At 41.4% G+C, this 25,797-nt stretch overlaps 1 protein-coding gene across 5 annotated transcripts in view; it reads right to left on the bottom strand.

The window, feature by feature from the left end:
- The window catches only part of UBR4 (ubiquitin protein ligase E3 component n-recognin 4), a 127,921-nt gene extending 102,124 nt beyond the window's left edge, over positions 1–25,797 (bottom strand). For all 5 annotated transcript variants that reach the window (XM_081226735.1, XM_081226737.1, XM_081226739.1 and 2 more), the window contains exons 1-17: positions 25,566–25,797; positions 18,299–18,396; positions 16,956–17,059; positions 16,041–16,170; positions 15,788–15,927; positions 15,179–15,281; positions 14,920–15,061; positions 14,636–14,760; positions 11,766–11,890; positions 11,094–11,153; positions 10,803–10,993; positions 7,608–7,707; positions 7,335–7,472; positions 6,751–6,868; positions 5,685–5,872; positions 4,612–4,771; positions 4,408–4,493 (exon numbers count right to left, since the gene is read on the bottom strand). In XM_081226735.1, coding sequence (XP_081082861.1) covers positions 4,408–4,493; positions 4,612–4,771; positions 5,685–5,872; positions 6,751–6,868; positions 7,335–7,472; positions 7,608–7,707; positions 10,803–10,993; positions 11,094–11,153; positions 11,766–11,890; positions 14,636–14,760; positions 14,920–15,061; positions 15,179–15,281; positions 15,788–15,927; positions 16,041–16,170; positions 16,956–17,059; positions 18,299–18,396; positions 25,566–25,741 — 2,184 coding nt within the window. In that variant the 5' untranslated portion in view covers positions 25,742–25,797. The remainder of the gene's footprint in view (positions 1–4,407; positions 4,494–4,611; positions 4,772–5,684; positions 5,873–6,750; positions 6,869–7,334; positions 7,473–7,607; positions 7,708–10,802; positions 10,994–11,093; positions 11,154–11,765; positions 11,891–14,635; positions 14,761–14,919; positions 15,062–15,178; positions 15,282–15,787; positions 15,928–16,040; positions 16,171–16,955; positions 17,060–18,298; positions 18,397–25,565) is intronic.

The following is a 25,797-nucleotide window of genomic DNA, read 5'->3' as shown; positions in this document are numbered from 1 at the left end:
TCAGAAGTGTTAACTGGAGCATTACTGTAATAATAAAAAAATCAAATCAAGGGACATGCAGCCATAATGGTGGCAACTGTAAAGACCAAGGTAAACATAAAAACATACTCTATACATATTACATTACATATATAATAGTAAAATTTGAAAAAGCAGAAACCAAGGGATATATCAATGTTCTGATAATAACCGTAAAACTATGCTACTATACAGACAGGGACTAGAAGGACACATGGAAAAATTAAAATCATGAATTTCATGGGAGGATTATGAATAATGTATATTCCTTATAAGTTATTTACACACTTTTTTAAGTGAGTTTTTGTTTCATGTCAGTTACTTGTGCCTTTAGGTCAGTTTATTTAGGCCTCAGAACCTTAAGAAACGAGCTAACATTCCTCAGGAACCTAGTTTTTCCCTACCACTCAAACTCTTATTAGCTCTAAGGAAGAAGAACTGACTTCTGAAGTAGTAAAACTGAGCCACAGCACAGCAAAACCCTGGCCTCACCCATTCCTTGCCACCCTCCGGCTACCTTTCCTCCACTCCTCCTCAATGCTGGCATTCCTGAGGTTTCAGCCTCAGCCTTCATCTCTCTTGCTATCCCCAATCCATCTCGTTGTATCTCATCACTTCAACAATTGCCTCTTAATGGATAATCCCCAAAGCTGCATTATCAATCTTAATTTCTTAACTCCTAAATTTCAGACTCACATTTCCAACTATTTTCTAGACATCTTCATCCCACTAGCACCTCAAAATTTCACCGTATTTAAAATATTTTTTTCAATAGTAGTAATGGTGACTATTTATTTAAACTAAAAACACTGATAATATATAAACTGTTTTTCTCATTTGATTGAAAGGGCTATAAAATTCAACATACTGACAAAGGAAACAATATAATCACATAGATGATGCCTCTGCTAACTGCCTTCAGCTTACTCCTTCCTTAAAGGAGAGCCTCACACTCAGGTATACAGTTTTCTTGACCGCACAATGACTCTATGGCTAGCCTACTAAATGGGACTAAAAGTCATGTTGAAGAGCTGACACTGACCTGTTTGTTTTTATAAACAGAGAGAAAATGGCAAATTGTGCCTCATGTACCTGAAGAACCCAAAGGATCATTCTGAGAAAATGTGAACTAAACAAGTGACCCTTGAGAATTTAAGCTGGCACAGCCACTGTAGAAAACAGTATGGAGGTTCCCCGGAAAACTAAAAATAGAATTACCATATGATCCAGCAATCCTACTCCTGGGCATATATCCAGACAAAACTATAATTCAAAAAGATACATGCACCCCTATGTTCATAGCAGCACTATTCACAGTAGCCAAGAGATGGAAACAACCTACATGTCCACCGACAGATGAATGGATAAAGAAGCTGTGCTACACATATACAATGGAATACTACTCAGCCATAAAAATGAATGAAATAATGCCATTTGCGGCAACATGGATGCAACTAGAGATTATCATACTATGCGAAGTAAGTCAGAAAGAGAACGCCAAATACCATATGATATCACTTATATGTGGAATCTAAAATATGACACAAATGAACCTATGTATGAAACAGAAACAGAATCCGGACCTAGAGAACAGAGTGGTGGCTGCCAAGGGGGAGGAGGTTGGGGGAGGGATGAAGTGGGAGGCTGGGGTTAGCAGATGTAAGCTTTTATATATAGAATGGGTAAACATCAAGGTCCTACTCTACAGTACAGAGAACTATATTCAATATCTTACGATAAACCATAATGGAAAAGAATATAAAAAAAAGAATGTATATATGTGTATAACTGAATCACTCTGCTGTACAGCAGTAATTAACACAACACTGTAAATCAACTATACTTCAATTAAAAAAAAATTTTTTTTTAAGAATCCTGAAAAAATAAATAAATGTGACCCATGAGTAAATACAATCTCTGAGTTGACTTAAACCTAGATCAATGAGCCACTGCGTACTCAGCATCACTCCATCTACCCCCAAACCAACTCTCCTTCCTGACCTCCCTATTTCTATTAAAGACAACAGCATCCTTCTAGTCTCATTTGGGTTTCAAGGGTTTTAAATTTAGGCAATATCTTGAATTCCTTCCTTTCCTTGTCCTTCACCTCATTCAAATAATTTCCCATGATCTCTACAATAGGTCCTTTATCCACACCCTATCTCCCCTCTTTCTCATGATCCCATGCTAACTCAAGTTATCTTTATTTCTTCAGTTCCTATAACAGTACCCGGCACATAGTTAATGAATACTTATGAATGAACCTGGATCACCATAGTAATAATATTATTAAGTTATTATAATGTTATATGCAATGTTAAATATTAAGTAATAATAGTAACAAAATACATTTTACTGTAAAATACATTTTATTGCACTGTCTGTGTCTTGCAACCTAAGTCAGGCACCTTGGCTAAGGCAGCTTTGCACATTACTCCAAAGAAACAATATCCAAGGTTAGCGGAACTCAACAGCAGATAGATTACACTGACTATCCTTCATAGCAATGAAATGTGGGGGAACAATTTAAAGTTCCACGTTTGGAAATGGACTGAAAAAGGAGATCTGAGGATTTCCTCTGCAGAGTCAGTAGCTATGGGCAGCCAGGTTGCATGTCCACACAAGGTCTATAATTATTTTTAAATGCTAAGAGGGCAATATCATTACAGGAGTCTTAAGAATCCTATTCTCTAGAGAAAAATATTTCTTCCCCATTATTTGGACAAGTTTAGACAAGAAAAGGCCAAATCTATGAACTTTGAAACCTCCCTCCTTGCTCAAATCTGGGCAAGGAGCTGATAATTTTGGCAGGACACCCTGACCCTATAGTCTGAGAAGGTACTGCAGGCAATATACTAACTGAAGCATTTCCTTCTCTTCACCTTAGACAGGTCAACAACTTTTCTACTCTATATATTCCCTTTCCTGCCAAAAAAAAAACTTTTTCATGTAACAGTAGGTCAGTATAAATAGGTTTTATAATTATCTTTTTAAACAACAAAAGAAATGTTTAAGAATTTCTCAAATAGCTTGGGATTGTGAGAATCAATTTTAACCTCTTGAAACAGCTTCCTGGATTTTGTCCCTTTGGCGGCAAGTGCAAGCCCTTGAATTGTGTTTTGATTCTGAGAATCCACTGAAATAATCCTAAGAGTAACAAAAAAATTTTCAAAACAATCTTAGGGCAAATTATTGGAGATTTACCAAATTAAATTCTACTGGGGTTGATGGGGGGGAGCAGGAGGGTGAGTGGTCACAGTACCTAGGAATCCGCAGTTTTAACAAATTCCCCAGGAATCCTTATATACACTAAAGATTGAGAACCACTAACTCTGACCATGTTATTATCAGACTATGACATCATCAAATGTTGGGAGAGAATATGAATCCAAGTATCCCTGACGCACTACTGGTGAGAGTAAAACATGGTGCAGCTACTACAGAGAGCAGTTTGGCATTATCTGCTTAAGGTCACATACTCCACAACCTGTCTATTCTACTCCAACTTATATTCCCAAGAGACTCGCTTGTAACAGGGTACATACAGGGGACACATACAAGAAAGATCATAGCAATAAAACCTGACTGACACAACCCAAATGTCCATCAGCAGGAGCAGAAGGGAGATGAATAAATTGGTATAGTCACAAACACGATGGAATATCACATAGCAGTCAAAACAAAAACTACGATATATGCAACAGTACAGATGAATTCTGGCAATAAAGTACTAAACAATATTAAGTGAAAAAAATTACACAGAACATGATGTTATTGCTAAAAACAGTCAAATAATTTTAAATTTTAAAGTATTCCTTAAACGCAAAAACAAATACATATATGAAACTAATGAAATGAGGGATTTAGGATTCCAGATATCCACTACTTCAGTGAGGAAAGCAAGCCACAAGGTTCAGACAACCACAATCAAGATCCTAGACTTTATTTTGGTGGTGGGTCTGCAAGTAAGAGCGTATATGAGAGCATCCATCTCCCGTAATTTGATTGATCCTTTAAGATACGCGTTTTAATTTATATTTCTTAGATTACTAATGATGTTGAACATTTCCTATGTTTGTTGGCCATTCTTTTTTTTTTTTTTTTTATAAAATGCTCTGTTGTCTATTTACTTTTCTACTAGGATAGTCATCAGGAGTTGTTTTTGTTGTTTTCCCTTTTCTTTAAGCTTACTAAGTGACTTAGGGATAAAGGACACATTTCTCGAAATGATCCTAATTAAGGCAGAGGGACATACTAGGATAGTCTCTCAACACTCTTTCCAGGGAGGGGATCCCATGATAAACTTTTCCTTAGCAATAGAAACAAGTGCAGCCTACTGAGTACAGATGTAGAGAGCTCTTGGCCTACACGGTTGTAGTGCCCACAAACCTGCAGGTTAGGTGACTGAAGGTCAGAAGTTACCAAAGAGTGGTTGAAGTGATAGAGAGCGGCAGCAAACTCTTCATCTGATGCACCTTGAAGACAAATGGGAAAACCAATTATTCAAGCATCTAACTGATGCATCGCACCATGCTGCCAACAGTCAAACACCACTAGGAAAAAATCCACCAGGCACATATCCTGTCTACTGACCCTTGAGTCCATCTTTGTCCACCTCCTTAATGATACTGGCCAGGGTGGCCATATGGTGCTCTGAAAGAGATACACTCAGATAGTTTCGGATAAAATTATTCCGAGAGTTCAGCATGGAAGAGGTGATGAAGTTCAAAATGTTGGAAGCCAGACCTAAGAACTAAAAAGAACACAAAAAAGCTCATTGCAGGTTCATAAGCCTAGAGCTCCTACAAATCCTGAATACAAATAGAAAATAAAATATGCCCATAGGTCTCTTGCAATAAACACAATGAATTAAAAAATCAGATTTTAAATCACCTACAGCGGGACTAAGTTACAATAGTCTTTCCCATGTGATTCTACCAGTTACAGAAAAGGGTATGCCAATTTAATACAACAGACTTCAGGAAATATTTCATGACAGGATTTCCAAAGAGATTAACTCATGTGTTTCATTCTTCTAAGGTCCTGTATTGGTCCAGCTCTAAGATATTATTGATATATTCAATTCTGAAGCCTATATTGTCATTATGCATGCTTGGAATTCCCAGTTCTTTACTTCTCTATTAAAATTAAATTTCCATCCACGTCCTTGACTAGACCAAGCTGTATGAAAGCAAAGACTGTATATGACTTGTTTACTGATAGAGCTTCAGAAGAGGGGCTGCTGACACGCAGTACATCATTAATAAATACCGGTTGAACAAATAGTTAGCAGTCACTTACGAGGTACCAGACCTAGGCTAAGGGCTCCTTAATTCTTCACAGCACTCTCAGAAGAGGTACAATCACTCCCATACAACAGGAGACAAAACTGAGGCTTGGAGAAATTCAGTTTCCTGCCCAAAGTCATAAAGCCAGTAAGTGGTATCTAACTCCAAAGGCTATGTTACTAACCCTCAATGAGAGAAACAACACCGAGAGTATAAGAGTTACTTAATCAAATATAACCAATACATTTATGTCCTAAGTAAAACTATCTTTAAACATTAGTTATCCAACCTACAAAATGTTTTTGTTCAAATGATCTGCTTTTCACACCCCTTCTCCCCATTTCTCCCTCCCCCTTAACCTCAGAAATCCACTCTTACCAACTCAGGATCTTTGCGACTAGCCAAAATGTTGCCCTTCTCACCAGAGGCCTGCTTACTGGGGCTTTTAACTCGAGGTGAGCTCTCCAGCGGAGGGGGTGGGGGAGGAGGCGGAGGTGCCACTTTCTCTTTACTGGGGGAGATGGTCTCTTCAAACCACTGCCCCAGAATAGGCTCACTGTCATCATCTAACAGGGAAAGAGAAATGCAACAAAAATAACACGTTTTTAAAAAATTTTTAGTACATCTGCTTTGTAAAAGTGCCTGAGTCAAAAGGAACACAAGGTTTGTAGATCATGGTGGTAGTTACACTGCTGCATAAACTTGTCAAAACTCATCTAAATGTATATGCAAAATGGGAGTATTTTATTGTATGTAAATTATACCTCAATAAAACCAGTATTTTTTTTTAAAGGAACCCAATGGAGGAAGAGAAACCACCTCATTTTACTTCACCAGCAAGCCAAACATGCTCAGTAGCAGAGTTTTACTTGTCTACCAACTGTAAGTCCCCAGATAAGAATCGTACCTCTGGCAATTCTGTACATTGCTCCCACAAACCTGGTTAGAAAGAATCTGAGATACTTATCTTATTCAATCCCTCTCCAAACCAAGGCAGGAGGGAACGTTAGTGTTGCCCTGTTGTTCACCACAGCAGTCTGGCATTTCTTTCCCTATGCTTCCCCAAGCCACATGTCTATGACGTCAGCCAAACCCAACACCTCACATACAGCCTTCCTTTTGAGTTTCACTGGGAAAGCTCAGAGCAGAGTTCCCAAAATGAGTCAGCACAAAAAGAAGTATGAACAACTGAGATGTATTCTGATTGCGGAGGGAAAGGAACAAAAAGCAATCTGGGCTTTGCTGACGGCAGTTTTAATCACTCATCTTCAACAGCTCCGCTTACTCTTGAATAACACGTCGCCTTTAAGTGCACATGCCGTCAAGATCCATGCCGGGTGGGTGAAAGCAAACAGTGACTAGGAAGCTACAGGAAGCCCCTAGGGACACTTCCTGCTGCACTCTATAGCTTATCCCCTGGGAGAGAGCGAAGAGGGGTGTCTACCTTGGCTGCTGTCCTCCTCCGTGCTGCTGAAATCATCCTCATAGTAGGTGTTTGAGTCAGTAGAGGCACTGGCATCACTGCTCATGGAGCCCTTCCTCTGACGCTGCAGGACACATGCCTAGGAAAATAGCGAGGTTTCTGTAATTGATGATCACAAAAATGGAGCCATCCTACCTCGTCCCATTTGCCATGTGAAAAGTTTTCTCCACGTCTCCTTTTCTCTAAGTCCAAGAAGTATTTCTCCTAATAGCTCCCTCCAGGACTCTCATGGCCTTATCCTATAGAAGCACTCCAAAACCAGAGATTTGGACAAGAACTGAAAAAGGAATGTTTCCATGGTGTCCTCCATGTTTTTGCTTCAGCATGCCAATTGTCACAAATCACCAAGTAGCCATAAGGACCACAGTGCTGATAATCAATAACTAATTCAAACGTTTGAAACCATTTAAGAGTTTTTCTCATCTTCAAAACCATTACCACAAATTATGGCTTTATAAAGATCATGGCATACAGTCAGTCTCATTCATTTTGAGGAGGTTATATAAGAAGATCTTCCAAATTATCAATGGCATGACCCCACCCACCTTTCTGTAGGAAGTTGAGAGTAATGTCAACAGCAGGTTTGTCAGTGGGACAGAGTCTATCAGCCGTTGAATCCTCTGTATGGAGGTACTCTGGGCCATAATGCTCAGGACAGCAGGGGGACCATCTGCCTCCCAACCCTGAAGGTAACGACATGAAAAGAGAGTTAATGTCAGGACTCGGCAGGAAATAACCACCTGATCTGATGGCTCAAGCGAGCTTAGCCAGAAAGGGAGCCAACGGTCAATATGCTGGTTCTGAAGACAAGCCCTCACCTTGTGCAGAGCCTCCACTTGCAGGTCTTGAAAGAGAGACGTCAACAGCTTGACGGCATGGTTTGCCAGTATTACTGAGAGCACCCCAAATCCCTGATGCCTACACAAAGCAAAAAGGAAACACAAACGTTAACAACTCACAACAAATTACAATCTCGGAAACCACGGATCTTGCCATTTTGAGGTCCTACACCCACTTCAGAATCTATGGACCTTTCCCCAGGGGGAAAAAAAAAATTGCAAAAACATAAAATTTGCATATAATTTCAGAAGCTCACAACCTCCCTGAAGCCCATCTACACACTGATCCACAGGCTTCAGGTTAAGAACTTCAGGACTAGAAGAAATTCTTCCAAATCCATGAAATTTTGGAATTTAAACTATCAATTCAAAGCTATTGGGTCACGTGAAGACACTAATATTTAAATGTTGGTTGAATTTTTAAAAAGTCATTCTTTTGAGAAGAAAAGGTTCAAAATCAGCAACTTTTACAAAATATCTGGACACAAACCAAAGAGAATAAAAACAAAGGTTTACATTAAATCTGAGTAAAACTTTCTCTTTCTGTCCAAAGGACCACACGGCAAAGGGTTAGTATATCTAATATACAATAAGCTCATGTAAATCAATAAGAAGAAAGGACAAATATCAAAGAGAAAACTGGGGCAAAGGATATAAACTGTGTGAAAATGATCACAATCACACTAGTAACCAACGAAATACAAATAAGAGCAATACAGTAATATCTTTCTCCTCTAAGATTAGCAAACATGAAGATTAATGACTCCCACTGTCAAACAGGACCTGAGGAAGAGGCATTCGCACACACAACAGCTAGGAATGTATATCAGAGCAGTTTAGCAAAACATTTCAAATTTTTAAGTAAGTATATCCTCTGTCCTAACAATTATACTTCTAGAAATTTACCCCAAGGGGATAACTGAACAAGGTCACAAAGATTTATGTTTTAGAAGGTTTGTCAAAGCACAGTTTATCAAAACAAGAAATTTGGAGCACACTAAATAAGTGTTCAATAAGTTAGTTAATTAGTTAACTATGGTGTATTTATACAGTAGAATACCATCAGTATTCATCTAAAAACATAGAATCTATAATCGTATCTATAATCGTATCATAGACTGTAAACATGTCTACGATATTTTGTAACAGTGATCCTATTTTCATAAACATGTACGTTTAACATATGAGCACAGAAAAATGTCTGGCAGAACGTTTACCAATTTGGGTGGTAGAATTTGGGGCAATTTTTTTCCTTTCTTATGGTTTGCAACCTACACAATGTATTTGCATTCTTTTAAGTCTCAAGACACTCCAGCCATTTTTCAAATGTTTCTGCTACTTCTAAGGATATATCTTTTGGCATTCTCCCATTTCCCTTCACAACACCAAGCATGCAGATGCTCAAAAATCACGAACTACTGTTCTCCCTGGAACATGATTACCTCCCTATTTTGCTTAGTGTCTACTTCCTACCATCCTAATGTCTATTTCAGATTTCAGCTCAGTAACACTTCCTCAGGGAAGCCTGTCTTGATTTCTCTAACCAGGTTCAAAAGCCCCTATTATAATACTCTCTAGATACAATCTGACATGTATTTGCATGAATAGCTTCTTGTGTCTTCGGAAGGTGTCTATTTTTTTTTATTCATCACAGCATTCCAGGACTAACACAGAGCCTGGAACAGAGAAAGTAGTGAGTAATTTGCTGAATGAGGTCCAGAATGCGACTTCCTCCTTGAACTCCAGACTCACATACACAAGTGCCTACTCAACGTCTCACAGAAACATCTGCCAGTCCTCTCAGAAGCAGCATGGCCCAGACTAAATTCATTTCTTCGACTTCCTGCCATCCAATCTACTCGTAAACTGGCGTGCCCTATCTCAGTAAATTACACAACCCAGGTACTCATGCCACAAGATTCTGATGTCGTATTTTTCACACTCAACATCCAAGCCCCCCGCAAATCCTGTCAGCTGCACCTTCAAAACATCCCGATGTGACCTTTTCTCCCTGCCTTTACTACCACCCACTCCGAGTCCTCTCATCGCTTGTGCGGAGTAAGGCTGGAGCCTCCTAACTGTTCTCTCTCCTCCTTGTCTTACGATCCCGCAGTGTATTCTCCATAGAACAGCTGGGTGCTCCGGTCGCTAATAATTCAGATCACGCCACTCCCCTCTCACAAACCCTCTAACACCTACAGATGACACTTGGCCCTAGGTGATCTGGCCCTGGCTACCTCTCCGACAGCATTTTCTACCACTATCCTTCCTCGATTTCTCTATTCTAGACATACTGACCTTGCTGAGCCTTAAAAATGCCAGTCATACTTCCACCTCAAAACCTGAACAATTCTACCCCAAATATTTGCATGGCTCATCCGTCACTTCACTTCTACACCCTGTTCTCAGAGCCCTTTCCTGACCGTGCTAACTAAAATACTAGCCCCTGACACTCCCTAACTCCTTGTTCTGGCTTACTTTTCTTCACAACACTCATATATGATAATCTATTGTGAACTTACTAGTATGTCTGTTCACTGTTGCTCCAGTTAGAAAATAAACTCTATAAAGGCAAGGAGATTGCTTTGATTAGTGCTCTATCCTCAATGGCTGGATAGAGCCTAGTGGTACATGGCAGGGACTGAAAAAAATAAAATAAAATCCAGAAATGCCTAGGCTTAGAAAATAAAACCTTGAACAACACAGAAGTCACATCTCTAACTTCTTTCCTGGCAAGCAAGGGTTTCTGTCCAGACTTCATCAAAACAGTAGTAAATGTTTCAGGAAGCAAGCCAGGAGGACCTGACAGAATCCTCACTTTACAGGTTAAACACATGAGTGAGTAACCAACTCCAAGTCAAACAAGCCCATTTTACAAAATAGAAGCATTTTTTTTCTGATTTGAACCTCACATAAGTCCTAAAATATGTATTACACAGATGTTTTCTCCCTTATAGAGAAGGAAACAAGATCGGAGAGAATGAGTGATTTACCCAAAATCATACAGCTATGATGTAGAGATAGTAAACTATGATCATCCTCTTCGTAGTTACATTCAACTGGATGGAGGCAAATTTTTCTATTGCTGAGGAGATGAGAGGAGTTACACTAGCTCCCCATCAATATAAAATTGCAGGAAAACAAAACCTGAGCGGCAGTCAAGGGGACACATACCCTTTTCCAGGCCCCAGCTTTGGAGAGCCCACTCCCTCCTTTGTACGAGAAAGGATGTCTCTGACCCGGAGAGCAGCCAGCGGATCTTTCTCTTTCCCCTTATCAGCCAAGGCAGTAGGACTGAGGTTCAATATGAGGAAAAGGCTGTTTAACAAACACCAGGCACCCAGCAATTGGAAGTTCTGATAGTGCTATTGAAAAAGGCACAAAAAAAATATATAAACAGAGAGCTTACAGGCTATGTACCTTACAGACAAGATATAAGACAGGAATATAGCAGAGACTTCTTACCTCACCACCAGCCCGGCGGGAATTGCTGATTGCTTGTCCAATCATTTCGTAGATTTCGAGCTGTCCAATATCAAACATACACAAAAATCTGAGCAAGGTGACACAGTTCATTACAAATGCTAAATCCTACCCAAAGCAATTTAGCTTGAAGACATCAATATCCTCAAGCCACTTCCAATGATAGAATTCCAACACACTTTCCTTGACCTTCATAAGATGTTGACTCTGTCTTTTCATTCAGCTCACGTGTCACCTTCTCAGAGGCGTCCCCTCCACCCAATCTAAAGCAACACACCCAGCACCACATCAGATCACCTTCTATCACATTTGTTCATCCAATCCACTTATCACTATCTGAAACTGTCTTGTGTCTATCGTATGCCTCCACTGAAAGTACACTGACACAGTACAGTAAGCCCTTACATATATTTGCTGATTGAATGACTCATCTTTCACAAAGTCCACTGCCACCACAAAGTTGCAGTGTTTGCTGCAGAGCCAACCAATCTGCCAACTAAACAAGCTAAAGGCCCACCTCTTAGACCTACTACCCAAGGGGAAGGGGTGTGGAGAGCACTCTACGTCCTTCCCTCTAAAAAGAAAGAAAGTGGAGCTGGCCATATTCCCTCATTTGAATAATCAAGGTTCCATGTCCCCAGAGGCGTAGCTTACACATTTTTGGACAATTGTAGCTGCGTCACTCTCATAGTCATCTTCTTTGGAGCTCGTGGACCCTGTCCGCACTTGCTGGGCACTACCCACATGAAGGATGGCCATGCAAGTTGCCACACTCACACCTGAGAAAGAAGAGATGCACACATTCCAAGAAACTGAAACACAAAAACTCAACCCACCTACAAGCAATTCCATGATTTGATTACTGAAAGTAAATTCCATAAGGGCAAGACTAAACACAGTGTTACCATACAATCCAACAATCGCACTCCTAGGTATTTACCCAAATGAGCTGAAAACTTCCATCCACACAAAAACCTGTACACAAATATTTATTGTAGCTTTAGTCATAACTGCCAACAAATGCAAGCAATCAAGATGTCCTTTGATAGGTGAATCAATGAACAAGCTGTGGTATATCGATACAAGGAATATTATTCATCAATAAAGAGATGAGCCACCAAGCCACAAAAAGACATAGAGGACCCTTAAATGCATGCAGCTGGCCCTCCACATCCCCAGTTCCGCATCTGGAGATGCAGCTAGTGGAATCGGGGGATGCCGAATCTGCAGATGCTGAGGCTGACCGTACTACACCATTTTATACAAGGGACTTCGAGCACCCGTGGATTTTCGTATCTACGGGGGGTCCTGAAACCCCCCGCCCCCTGCAAGCAAAAGAAGCCAGTCTGAAAAGGCTACATACTATATAGTTGATTCTAACTATGACGTTCTGGAAAAGATACCTATGGAGACAGTAAAAGATCAGTGGATTCTAGGGACTGGCGCTAAGGGTAGGGGAGAAGGACCACTAGGTGGAACACAGGGAATCTGGAGGGCAGTGAAAACATTCTGTATGACACAATGATGGTTACATGACGTCATGCATTTGTCAAAACCCGCAGAACTGTACAACACGAAAAAGGAACCCTAAAGTAATAAACTATGGACCTAAAGTAATAAACTATGGACTTCAGTTAATAATAATGTATCAATATTAGTTCATCAATTACAGCAAACGTATCCTATTAAGGCAGTTGTTAATAATAAGGGAAACTGTATATAACGGAGAGAGAGTATATGGGAACTCTGTACAATCTGCTCAATTTTCCTGCAAACCTAAAACTGCTTTAAAAATGAAATTATTAATTTTAAAATATTTTTAAAATTTTTATGATGGAACAGAAACAATCCCACATTTAGTATTTCTCAAAGACATCAAGGCCAAATGCCTTTCTTTAAGTCAAATCCCAAGTGACCAAATTTCAATAACAAACCAAATCTGGGCTCTTTAAACAACTAAGAATTTTTATGTGGCATCTAGTTCCCCGACCAGGGATTGAACAGGCGCCCTCAGCAGTGAGAGTGCAAAGTCCTAACCGCTGGACCGCCAGGGAAGTCCCTTAACAACTAAGAATTTTTAAGGACTCTTTAATCCTTACCAACTAAGTACACTGAGATCCATGTGATATTCAAGAAATTCCCTGAAAATTGAAATTAATAAACCGCAAATTTAAAAATGCAAAAATCAAAGCTAGAGAACTAGGAATAAACACTGGAAGCGGGCTTGGAGAGAGTGCCTGCTCACACGCTGCCTTAGCTTTCCATTCCCACTGCTGCTGCTCTCGCTCAGACTCTTCTTCACGTGTCTTGCCCGAATGACCACAAATTCTTCCTAGCAGACCTTGCAGCCTGGTACTACTGCTTCAATGTGCTCCTGAAGTACAGCTCAGATCATAGCACACTTCAAAATCTTTAATGGTCTCTACTGTCTACAGGATATGGTCCAAATGACTTAGACTGCATTTCTAAGCCCTCTGTGATTGGGTTGTACTTTCTTTCCAGCTGTGCAACACCCACTAGTCACACACACACACACACACACGTTCCCCCAAATTCCAGGATACTCTTGGTCCTGCTTTTGCCTCTGCCTAGGGATAGCCAAACTGAAATCCTACCTGCCCTGCAAGATACATCAACAGAAGTCCTTTGTGAATACTGCCTTCCCCAATTGAAAGTGCGTTTATCTTTATATTCCTGTTTACACACAGATGTTTATAATAAAGCCATTCCAAGAATGTAGGGAGATGATTAACCTCAGCAATTTCTTGGTGCTCCCAAGGTCAGGTTTCCAAGACTGTTCACATCCTCACTCACAGAACCCAGTAAATGTCGGAAATTGTTATGTCTCCCAAGACATACCAGGACTATGGTATTTAAAACCAAGGATCAGTGATTTGTGTTAAAAAGCCACTGTAACAATAACTTAAAAGAGAGTAAACACCAGCTGTGAGGCCCCACTTCCAAGGCAGCATAATCAACAGGAAGGGAGGGAATTTTGCGGCAGCATGAAGAATAACAGCCGTTGCATTTATCAATATAAACAGATACCACCTGTTCTGTGCATCCTTCCTCATCAAGTCTGCCGCCACAGCAAGACTCAATTCTCCCTTCTCTGTGTGCCCATAATGTTCTATACTTCTCTTACCGCCTTTATCATCTCCTGTTTTATATTACACTCTGTGGTCCTATCTATCCACCATTGCTCGAGTATAGGCTCCTTGAGGGCAGGGATTACATACTGCTCATCTCAGTATCCCAAAAGCACGTGGAATTTTGCTTTCAATCAGCAGACACCTGCCATGTGCGCACACTGTGAAATCAAATATCCGCATAACACAGTGGCAGCAGTGGAACAATGAGCGAATTTACAAGGTTCCTATTGAGACCGCATTTCATCTCGATGAGATATTAGATGATCCTTGGGGGAAGGGCCTAAGTAAAGGGGGAAAGAGTACTCAGCAGGATCTCATGGTTTCCAGAAAGTGTAGCTGTGTCCTTGGAGATCAGATACAACAGCTTCTCACCTGCATACAAACAACTTAGGCTGAGGACTGTCACATCTTGCAGACGAGAAGGACTGAGAGGCTCCAACACAGGGAGAGACAGGGTATCCAGTGCCATGGTTACATCGATCACCAGTGAGTGAAAACTGGAATATAGGGGAAGATTAACCAAAGTGTCTCTTTCAGTCGCTTGCTTCTATAATCTGATGGTTAAAGAAAGTCGGCGTGCCACAAAAGCCAACCAGCTTCTCTCTTTCTCAGAGCAGCATTAAAATGCAAGGCATATGCACCCCGGGCCACCTTACCCATTACGAACAGCAGTGGCATCTGCTACTGTTGCAGGCATGATGAAGAAGGAATTGGCCAACACTGCGTCCTGAAACCGATTGATGTAGCGTAGGAAATAGGGCAGGTTTAAACACACGCGCAGTAGCTTCTCTGAGCCACCTGAATTAACGAAAAAGCTCAACCTTACAAACAGGCCTCTGCTGCTTGATTTCCTTCCACTTAAGGAATTTCTGAAAGCAGAGAAGCCACCTTTCTGATGACAATGAAGAGTCTTACCAAGCTCCTGAAGACTAGCCACATTCTGAGCTATGAACACATTCTTGGTTTTGATAGCAGAGGCTTGATCTGTGGATGACTGCTCATCATTTTCTCCTTCCGCCTGAAGAGAAACAAAGGATGTGAAAGGCCCATCAAGATACTATCATCTGTTGATTGCTGTCCTCAAGTTCACAATAGAACCAACCATCCAAAGTAAACAGCTGCTCCACAGATACTCTTCAGACCCCCCAGTTAATGAGGCGGAAATTCCTCTCTAACGTTGGGGAAAATACAAGTCATTTTTCCAAGAGGAGGGGGAAAATATATAGCTTTAAAATATATATATTCTGTAACTAGTATAGAGTGATGCCTTTTACAGAAAGGAGTACATGCTCTTTGTCTACTTGCATTGAGAAATGTTGGAAGAATGGTCCTCAAAATAGTAATAACTGTGAACAGAAGGAATTGGGGTGTTACTTATTTTTGGTTTGTCTTCTTCAGCTTTGTACCAAAGGCAGGTACATCATTTTATATCACAAATGTAAAATACATTTGTTAGCTATTTTTCCTAGTATTATCATCTTAACAAACCCCACAGGATGAGGCCATTTGGCTGAAGTAACTCACCGGAGTCTGTGGACCTACGGGTGATGATGCTACAGTTCTAGGGTTAAAAACTGACGTCAGCTGGTTCAAAAAATTCATCTGGACCTCCTTCTGCTTCAGCTCTGGGCTTACTGGTGCAGCCAGCTCTTTCTGATCTTCCACTACAAAATATAAAAGCAAGAGAGGGATGAGGGGAGTGCCACTAGAAGGCAAAAGAGGAAACACCTGGCCAGAGGACTGGCCAAGAAACCAAGTCTGGTGAAGGAACACTCACCATCTGACAGTGTCTTCACTGTTTGTGGCAGCTTGGCCGATTTCATCATTGCTGTAAATGTGATAATTTCAGTTCTGTCTAATCGGCTACAGCCAGTGCACAGGCCCTTGATGAGGAGAATCAAGTGTTTCTGGGGGAAAAAAAAAATTTCAAATATGCCTTTTCGAGGAGTCTATTCTTTAGGGACTTCTAGCTGGCAAAGGGCCAAATTTAGGTTCATACCAAGAACTGCAAATTAGGAAAAACAGGAAAGCAGAGATCACAACCTGATGGTCCTCAGACCATATCTGCTTGCAGGTTTGTCTTACTGTTCTCAGTGTTGTTGTTGTTGTTGTTTTAATTTGAAGTTATGGCCAACTTTTTAAAACACGGAAGATTTAACATACAAATCCAGATTTCCTGTCTCTCTCAATAATTTACAAGACAGAGCAACTCTGCTGCCATTCCTGTAGGGCAACAGTCAGCTGGAGCCAAACAGTGATTGGCCCCTTCACAGCTGGGTCATGCACCCTTCTCAACCAGCATACTTGACGCACTTTATGTCACTTGCCTGGCCCCCATAGGCATATCTTCGCAATCCTTGAAAAAGCCTCTGCAGCCCTCTATACCAGGGGCTGGTAAACCACAGCCCCAGTTCAGCCCACTGCCTATTTTTGTAAATAAAGTTGACTGGACCACAGCTATGCTCATCCACTTACGTATTGTCTGTGGCTGCTTTCACACTACAAAGGCAGAGTTTAAAAGGCAGAGATCAGCTGCAACAGGGACTGGATGGTCGGCAAATTATCTACTATGTGGCCTATTACAGAAAAAGTTTACCAAGCCCTGCTCTATGCCATCCCTTCTCCGTCATTCCACTTGTCAGTCACAAGCCTACCACAAAATAAGGGTCAGAAATGGGCCCATCACTCTTACCTGGGACACAGCGCAAGCCTCATCTGGATTCTCCAGACGCAGGAGAGAAAACTCAATCAGGACTTTACAGGCTGCTGCCACAGACTGAAGTTGGTTCCGGGGAACTGAGAAAGGAATAAACTTGACTTAACTTCAGACTGCTATAACTCACTTCAGCCTCACAGTCAATAAACCAAATAAGTCTTGAGCTCCATATGTCCAACATTCCCAATATCATTCTACGAGAATAATGATTCAGAACCAACAACTCTACAGGCAAACAAAGGCATTTTGGCATTGATAAGCATCAACTGCTTCTAGATCAATTTATCTTACATTTACTAGAAATTAAGATAATTATAATAGGAAATACATCACAGTAAGTACCAAGCACTTCAAATATATTAACCCACTTAATCCCTAAACCAATTCTAGGGGGTAGATAATATTGTTACCCCCCTTCCCTTCTTTTCTTTTTTTTTTAACAGATAAGGAAATTAAACCATAGACAGGTTAAATGACTTGACCAAAGTCACGCAGCTGGAGTTAAATCCAGGAAGTCTGGCTCTAAAGTTCATGCTCTTACCCAGTAGACTACACTACCTCTCCTTTCCCTTTTTGCAACGGGCTTCCTACTCAAAGTTTCTCCAATCTAAAAGTGACTCTTACAGTGGTAGCCAATGCCTATAATAAACAGCACTAGACACTGAAAGGTTATTCAGCAACCCTGTAACTTCCTTTCACTTTGCTTGCTTAGCAAACTATTTAAGTAAAATAATTCAAATTCTTCAGAACTATATGAGTTAGGATTGGAAAAAAAAAAGTGAAAATGCAAAATTTCAGAAATAGTGGAAAGTAAGGGCTTAGTCACGTTTGGGGGTAGAAAAGTTTAAAAGATGGGGAACTGAAGTTGAAATCCAGTCACATACCAGAGAACACAAAAGCAGAATTTAATTTCTCACCAAAACCAAATAAGGAATAGGGCCTTGGTTAGTGGCTGCTAACCCCAGGTCAGTATCCACCTAACCCCCCAATCCCACCCACCCTGCCCCCCAAAATTAGCACACTAATAACTACATGTGTAAAATCAATACAATGCTTTTGATTAAAAAGGCAAGGAAGGTTAACTTAATGGTTATGAAACAGATGTCCAAACCAAACAGTTTTTAAATCCCTTTTGGTTGGCCTCGGTAAAGGAACTTCCAGAGCCTTATCATACTGACAGTTGTCTCCACTCCTGAGTGAACAGGTTACAACTAAAATACAGACTTCATTAACAACTTGTTCAGACACCGTAACAAGAGGACACACAATTTCCCTATTCGTGAGCCCTTAGAAGGGAATGACAGGAATAGAATACTTACTGAGGCTACAAACTGTTGTGATATAGTGTGTGGAAAGTGCAACAAAAGATGAGTAGAAGGGCTCGTACTGCTTCTCGTGGTGCAGGATTTCTGATTCACTGCAAAGAAAATCATTCAGCCAACATTTACTTAGTGCTTACTATATGCCAGATATCCTACCCCTTTACAGGCATTACCTGACTTAATCCTTGTAGCAATCCTACTTGGTAGGCACTGTTATCATCCTTATATCCAAGTTGAAAAAGTGAAGCTTAGAGAGTTAAAACTAAGTACCTTGTTCAAGGTATCAGGCTTAGTAAATGGCAAAGGCTAATAAACAGGAAACACTTTCAAACTCACTTAGAGTTAAAGAAATACAAGTAAAAACACAACAGGATACCATCTTGTCCTGTATTACTGACTGGCAAAGGCAAAACTAATAATGCCATGAGCTGGCCAAAGGAGGGGTAAAGCAGGGCACTCAAAATACTGTTAGTGGGAACACAGACTATAGTAACACATTCTGAAGACCAAACAAGTCCAGTCCATAATGCAGTAACTTAAAAAGAATCAACAACTCAAGGGAAGAAATCATCTGATGGGTGATAAAATCCAAAATTCTTTAGGTACCAAAGTCCTCCATCCCCCTCCCCACCCCCACAGGATACAGCTAGATCACAACAAAGTGATTATTAACCACATCCCTTATCTTTACCTGAGAAAATGGCCTCTTCAGTGAAAATCTGGAGCCCAACTACGTCTAAAAGCTGGATACATTTATGTCATTCTCTTTATCAAATCAGATGCTAATTGCAACCCACGGAACAAGAAGGCAAAGAAAACACTAAAATGTCTTATTAAATGGAAAGAGGAGAGCAATGTGGCTACATAGTTTCCTCAGTAAGTTAATTCTCCAACAAGAACTATCAGCCTAGGAAGGGAAACGTGAACCGAGTCAGGACTCCACCCACTCGCCAAATCAACACAGGAGCCAAAAAGACAAGCTCAACATTTGGAAGGTGCCATCGTGAGCGATGAATCACCTCAAACAACACTTAAGAGTCTGGCACTGCAAACACTTTGCTATTTGGAGATTTATCAAGGCTAAACGGGTGTTTATCAAAGATCAGTTCCTTATCTTGGAATATCTCCTTCACCAAGAAAAAATATTTATGGAGCACCTATGCTGTGCAAGAACCTCCCTGCCCATCAAGGATCATTTCTCCCTAGTTGTCAGATGGACAAAAAGAAGGAAACAAAAACCTTAGAACATCAAGCAACACTCAAAGCTTCAGGGGCCATCACACAGGTGAGAGTCATATCACATTCAGCAGAGAACTCCTCAACCCCCTGCTTCCACCTCCAACGAATAGCTGTTCCTTCACTCCCATCCTCACACTTATGCATTCATTGTTCTAAGGTCTCCCCACCGTGTAATTTGATCCATTTTACTAAGTATTTAGCTTCTCTGCTTTATTTCAAAGTTTCAGAGCTGCTTACCCCCATGTTTTTCAACTGAACAGGTTTACCAAAACTAAGAGAAAAACTGCCTATCCAAAGAACAAACTTATTCTGCTGCTTTCATTCCCATTCAGATAATAAAATATATCCACAATATAGGAGTAAACACACTTAATTGCCTGGTTCAATGCTGCCCTATTATGATTTAACAAACCCTACTTCCTGCCCTAGAAATACACAACTGCCTTATTCCAATCAAAAACAAAGAACGCACTTTGGGGAAAGATGGACATTGGCAATAGAAAAAAATGGAGCAGTCTTGAGGCTGAACTTACGATTTGCTTAGGACAAGTAAGGACTAAACCTAGGGAAATTAGTGTTAAAAAGACTTAAAGGTGGGGCACTTCCCTGGCGGTCCAGTGGTTAAGACTCCACCCTTCCAATGCAGGGGGCGAGGGTGAGATCCCTGGTCGGGGAACTGGGATCCCGCATGCCGCACGTTGCGGCCAAAAAAAGAAAAAGAAAAGAAAAAGAAAATATATCGGAGTGCCTTCTTTAAAAAAAAAAAAAAAAAAAGAGACCTGAAGGGGAGAGTAGGCAGGTGGACATGTGGCCCAAAGGATAATGTTGTTATCTCTTGATTCTAAAGAAACAAGTGTGTTTGAGTAGCCTGATGAAGACGTGCCGCCTCGATTCCTTACCCCACCCTCATTTCCCAAGAACCTGACAGACACCAAGTCACCAAAGGAGGCAAAGAAATGGAAGAAAGCGCAAGACATTAGGTAGGAAGGGGAAGAATGCAGAAATTGAAGGCAAATATGACAGGAAGAAAAATAAGGAGATTTCAAGGTAAAAATATCTCTCCTCTAGGCAGTCAAGTTATTTTCCTCAAACGTCTGCTTCGCCTAACAAACTCTGCAACAAAAGTATCACAGAGCCTCAAACGCTGCTGAAAAGACAAGGAATCAGAAGTGGTTTTATTCCATACAAAATAAATGCAATGCAGAGCATAAAGGGAAACAGCAGCTAAGCAGAAGTCCAATTTGGTCAGAGAAGTACAATTTGACATGTAAGTAAAAAAGAACTGGCCAGGGTCTGGAAATATCTGGGTTTTTCTAGGAAGAGGTGAAAAATCTGATGGGGCAAAATAAAAGACTAAGGATTCACCTTCCTTCTCCCTCTTAGATTACTACTTATATCTTTGTTGTAAACTGTGGAAACTCCACAAAGCCCTTTCCCCTCATCAGAATCATAAACTCCCAAGTACAGAATCTATTATGCTTGTTTCAAGATACTTAGAATCATGAAACAAGCATAACGAATACATTAATGAGATATTCATTTAAAAAATATGTTTACTGACCATCTGCTGTGTGTCACAGAGTACTTAATACATATTAACCAAAGAACTGAAAGTTTTCACATACATCCCTCACACTCTCCACAAACCTGCAGGGAATGTAATACTGAGACATGGAAACATTACCTAATCTCACAACTAACTATATACACTTATCATTTGGTGGCTGGCTTTCTTTCTGTAGGTCAATCACGAACTCGGCTGATGATGGCACTAGTGCACCCCTTTCTCCCTTAAGAGATTTTTAGAAAATGACTGTGCATTATTTAATGGGGATGTTGTAACAGCTTCTGCCTTCCCAAGTAGGTCTTCTCAGCCTAAATTTTATCAAATAGCTGAGAGGCAGGGATTCAAGGAGGTTTATCACTAAGAAAGGCAGGACAGCCTAGGAAGGACTGGTTCAGGGGGAAAGGGCTTTTTTTCTTTTTTTTTTAAATCTACAAAGACTCAGTCAAATTATTCAATGAGAACCATTCTCACCAACTTATGCTGCACAGAGTTAAGAAAGGAATTCTGGGGACTTCCCTGGTGGTCCAGTGGGTAAGACTCCACGCTCCCAATGCAGGGGGCCCGGGTTAGATCCCTGGTCGGGGAACTAGATCCTGCATGTGGCAACTAAAAAGATCCGGTGTGCCGTGCCACAACTAAGACCCGGCGCAACCAAATAAATAAATAAATATTAAAAAAAAAAAAAAAGGAATTCTGTATTGGGTAGTATATAAGACTACATTCAGCAATTACACTTTAAGCCCACATATGGCATGTGCTCCATTAAGCTAGTTCTAGCTTCATTTCTGGTCTAGAAAAGTAATGGTGTTTAAAAGATTTTCAATCTTTATTACTAAAAGACATGCTATCAACAAGCAGCAGAAATGAAGATGAAGTCCCCTTTAAGTAAACTCAGATATCTTTCTCCTTTAAAAATCTAATGACAGGGGCTTCCCTGGTGGCCCAGTGGTTGAGTCCGCCTGCCGATGCAGGGGACACGGGTTCGAGCCCCGGTCCGGGAAGATCCCACGTGCCGCGGAGCGGCTGGGCCCGTGAGCCATGGCTGCTGAGCTTGTGCGTCCAGAGCCTGTGCTCCGCAACGGGAGAGGCCATAACAATGAGACGCCCGCGTACAGCAAAAAAAAAAAAAAAAAAAAAAAAAATCTAATGACACTTTTGAGAGTATGCTTCCCAATTTATCCATGCTAATCTCTCCTTTGTTTCAGTTTGGTTACAAAGTCAAACTTAACAAACAGGGTCCAGGGAACTCCTTGGCAGTCCAGTGGTTAGTACTCTGCCAAGAGCCCGGGTTCAATCCCTGGTTGGGGAACTAAGATCCTGCAAGCCTAGGGCTTCCCTGGTGGCGCAGTGGTTGAGAGTCCGCCTGCCGATGCAGGGGACACGGGTTCGTGCCCCTATCCCGGAAGATCCCACATGCCGCGGAGCGGCTGGGCCCGCGAGCCATGGCCGCGGAGCCTGTGTGTCCGGAGCCTGTGCTCCGCAACGGGAGAGGCCACAGCAGTGAGAGGCCCGCGTACAGCAAAAAAAAAAAAAAAAAAAAAAAAAAAAAAAGATCCTGCAAGCCTCGAGGTGCGGCCAAAAAAAAAAAACAGGGTCTAGATCTAGGAATTATTTCTTCTACCTTTTCTTCAAACTCAAAGGTCAATTCCAACTATAAAAGTATGAAAAAATAGAGGCAGAAAGTAGTATGAAAGAATACAGACAGAAAGTAGAATGGCGGAGGAGTCTCTCAGGGCATGTGTCATCGTCCCCAAAGGTCAAAAAGGGAGGAATTCAATGGATGAGCAGGCCACCGGATAGGAAGTAAGAGCTGACATGATGCAGCCAGGACATCAAAAAAAAAAAAAAAAAGTTAAGAAAGAAAAAAGGGAAGCAGAGAGTAGCAGACTGCAACTGAAAAATAGAAGGTCCCTGGAGGGAAGGAAGAAAAACATGGAAGGCATGCAACCACAGAAAGAAACACGGGACTGTCTGGGAGCGGCAACCACAGAGGTAAAGTAGCACCCTAGGCACCTAAACCTTTGATTACCTGCAAAGCGAAGCACGCCACAGCATCTGTACAGTGCTGGCTCTGACCTGGTTCTATACTCAGTATCCATTAACTTGATGTTCAAGAAATAATTCCACAATTCTGACACCTTTTTTTTTTTTTGGAAAAGCAAATAAAACTTTTGAGAAACAGAATATTGATAGCAGGGTATTAATTTTTGTGCTCTAAACCAGTGGTTGGCCTGTAGGTCAAATCCAGCCAGTCACCTACCTCTGTACAGCCCATATTTAGGAATGGTTTTTACATGCGTTTTTATGGCTGGAAAAAAAAATCAGAAGAACATTTTGTGACACGTAAGTATCATATGAAATTCACATGTGTGCCCATAAATAAGATTCTGGAACACAGCCACACCCATTTATTTATGTAATGTGTATGGCTGCTTTCGCCATACAATGGCGGAGATGACTAGTGTACACGCCGTATGGCCTGCAAGTTAAATTTACTCTGATCCTTTACAGAAAAAATGTGCTGACCTCTGCTCTACACCAAACTGAACACTTGATATGTTTAGTTGTTCTAACTGTAAAGAACTTGTAAGCCAGATATTTCTTCTGGAAATTACAGAACCATGTAACAGCAAACCAATAAACAGTCCCATTTGCAAGAGTCTGAAAATATTTTATTGAGAGAGGGAGGGAAGGAGGGAGGGAGAGAGAGAGAAAACTGTTTCGGTGGGAAAATGACCTCTCAGAAATAAGCACAACCTTCAGATCATATTGCTCTCAGAGAGCCTGAAGAGGACACATAACAGGCTTTCCAAAGTTGACCGAGCCACAAAAACCAGAACAGACACTTCAAGGATATTGCCTTCCAATAAAAATATGTTACTAAACAGCCATCAGTTTGGATTTCTTTTCCAAACCATGAAAAGAGGTCTTATTAGTGTCTATAAACGCAGGCAACCCTTGATTATCTTAGCTATACAGAGTGCAAGAGGGGCCACTATCACTTATTTGGCAAAATTCAATCGTACCTTGACATATTTGGTTTTGGTTCCTTCTACAGGTTGGAGGGAGTTGCTTAACTATTACAGTTTAAAAGGCGTGGGCCCATAATACTGGATGTATGGGCCAGGGTGTCAACAAATGACTTTATTACCTACTCAGCTCATGTCCATAAAAACATAAAAGCAAATGTTCTAAAAAGTGGAACACTGACCATTCTAAGTAACACGACAAGTGTAATTCGGGAAAAATATCACTAATCCAAATGTTTAAAACAGTTATAAAGAGACTACATAATTTGAGAGCAGTATCTTTGATATTTGTTTACATCTTCCGAACCTTCTTGGCTTAATAATGAGATAGGAAAATCCATCTGTAAAGTTAACTGTGAACTTACCAAACCAAACCATTATTTTATTCTATTTTTTTAAACCTCATCCAAAGTATCACAAACCTAACAATAAACACTATAATAGACAATGTGTCAAACCATGGGTCTCCCTTGAGTAATAAACTGCAAGTTCTAACCTTCTGGATAACATGTAGGAATACTCTTGTTGTCATGAAGCTAAAATGACCCAGTTAGCAATTGCAGAAAGTTGCTGAAGTCAGGTTTGGCTAGAAAAATGAAAGTGAGACTAGCTTTAAAGGCAGGTCTACCATTAAACTAATGAAAGACTGCTCTGAGGAAGGTAAGACAGGAAAAGGCAGGCACTGTGATATCACTGGCCTTGTACGTACACAACTCTCACAATCTAAGAATCTCAGAAAGAAAAATTCATGTAACAGCAAACCAATAAACAGTCCCGTTGGTAAGAGTCTAAAGATATTTCATTGAGAGAGAGGGCGAGTATACGGTTTCAGTGGGAAAATGACCTCTCAGAATAACACTGAAATGTTTTTAATCAAAGACCGTTACGGTAGCAATATACCATAAGTGCAACCTGAAAAGAAAGTCATCAATGATAACTAGTGGCTTCAGTGACAGAAACAGCACGTGCCCCCAAGTAATTACAGCACCAGGGAGACCGTTATTAAATTATGGGGTAGCTCTCCAATTTAAACCCCGGGCTCCGCTACGGCCCAGGCTAGGGGGATGAGCGCGGACGAGAAATGCAAACTCATCAGCGCTTTGACCTTAACACAGGGGGCAGCCCTGGGAACATTCCCCTACGAGGTCGATGCATCTCAAAATTACTCCGAAACCAGCCTGGCCACGCCCTCCCGAGAGGGCGTCCTCAAAAGTTTTGCTCGTGAGGGAAATTGAGGCACAGGATTTACCCGGGTTGGCGGAACAACACGAGACAAGCCTTCCTCTCCCAGGGCCGGGGAGCCCCGAAGCCGGGGCCAGGGCCGCGGTCCCAGAGCCTCAGGAGGTAGCCGGGCAGCGGGTCCAGATCCTCTGGCACGACTTCCCCTCCCCCTCCCGGCTCCCGCCCCACCGGGGACGCCGCCCGGTACCTCTCGATGACTGAGGCCACCAGCTGCGGCAACTCCTTCATCTCGAAGGCGGAATAGGACGCGGATAGCAAGGGCCGCACCGCCACCTCCCAGCCCGGGGTCGTGTCTGCCTCCGTTGCCGGGGCCCCGGGCGCCGGCGCCGCAGCCGCCGCCTCTTCGCCGCCGCTCGTCGCCATCTTCCGTCGTACTACTGCGGCTCCCTTCAGGGGCTTGCCACCGGCCCAGCACCACC

This window comes from Mesoplodon bidens, assembly GCF_964165515.1.
Source record: "Mesoplodon bidens genome assembly, chromosome: 2".
NCBI lineage: Eukaryota > Metazoa > Chordata > Mammalia > Artiodactyla > Ziphiidae > Mesoplodon > Mesoplodon bidens.
The sequence above is the reverse complement of the archived record's forward strand: the minus strand, read 5'-3'. Positions and strand labels throughout refer to the sequence as shown.